The sequence below is a fragment of the Manihot esculenta genome, chromosome 4, assembly GCF_001659605.2.
Source record: "Manihot esculenta cultivar AM560-2 chromosome 4, M.esculenta_v8, whole genome shotgun sequence".
Lineage (NCBI taxonomy): Eukaryota > Viridiplantae > Streptophyta > Magnoliopsida > Malpighiales > Euphorbiaceae > Manihot > Manihot esculenta.
In genome coordinates, this window is record NC_035164.2 from 32368506 (window position 1) to 32369463 (window position 958).

General features: G+C 34.6%; 1 protein-coding gene across 1 annotated transcript; it reads left to right on the forward strand.

Moving 5' to 3' along the window:
* On the forward strand, window positions 1-510 carry LOC110612744 (thionin-like protein 2). Its single transcript, XM_043955636.1, has 2 exons — window positions 1-315; window positions 443-510. The coding sequence occupies exons 1-2, from the start codon at window positions 30-32 to the stop codon at window positions 508-510; spliced, it is 354 nt and encodes a 117-aa protein (XP_043811571.1). The 5' UTR covers window positions 1-29.
* Window positions 511-958: the final 448 nt, after the last annotated feature.

Genomic DNA, 958 nt, shown 5'->3' on the forward strand with positions numbered 1-958 from the left:
TAGTGATCTAGAAAGAGAAACTGAAGACAATGGAGGAAAGAAGAGCTAGATCTCTTATGGTGATTTTTGTGGTGTTGGGTATGGCTGTCGGGCAGTCTGCTGCTTCATTCGGCGGTTGCTACAAGAGCTGCTTCCTTAAATGTATAATTACTCCTCCCGGTAATTCTCCCATTTCATGTGGCGTTAAGTGCTTGAAAGATTGCATCATTCCATCATCCCTCACCACTTCAACTGCCAAAGAGCAAACCCATTACTTCTGCAACTTTGGTTGTGCTTCCTCTTTGTGCACCAACTTCAGCACCAAACAAGACCCAGGTAATTAAATTACTAACTAATCATCTCTCTCTCCCTCATAGATACAAGTGAAAAGGGATAATTTTCTTTAATTTTTATAATTGATATAGAATTAGTGGGTTGATTTTGTTTGTTTGTGGGTTGTCAGGGGAAGAGAATGTGACAAAGTGTGTGGATTCTTGCTCGACCAGATGTTCCAAGAACTTCTCACCATGAAGATCTTAAGAGGATTGAAGATTTGTGGGTTGGTGGTACTATGAATGAGTATCACACATTTGAAAAATGAATAAACCCATAGTAGATCTTTGATTAATTTGTGTTTGATCTCTCACTCAAATTGCCAAGTTTCAAGTAAAAGAAAAATGAAGGCTATATTAATAATATATTAGCAGATTCAGCAGCTGTGTTCTTGATTCCACTTTCTCCTTCTTATTCTTTTTTTTTTTTTTTTAAATTTCTTTATTACAGATTTAAAGTTGACAGGATCGCATGTTACAATTATAATGTTGACCATAATATTCTTACAAATTAAACGCCTATTTTCCTTTTTTTTAAAAAAAAAAAAAAACAAACACTTGCCTATTTCATTTTTCTTTTTCAAATCCGACTTTCCAATTTCTCTATCTATAAATAAGAGCTGCTTGATATTTATAAGCTTTACACA

What these genes read in the sequence shown, in the direction of transcription:
- LOC110612744 (XM_043955636.1), top strand. Translation starts at nt 30, where the DNA reads ATGGAGGAAAGAAGAGCTAGATCTCTTATGGTGATTTTTGTGGTGTTG. An exon ending in CAGCACCAAACAAGACCCAG is followed by an intron (nt 316 to 442) that starts GTAATTAAATTA and finishes GTGGGTTGTCAG; the next exon opens with GGGAAGAGAATGTGACAAAG.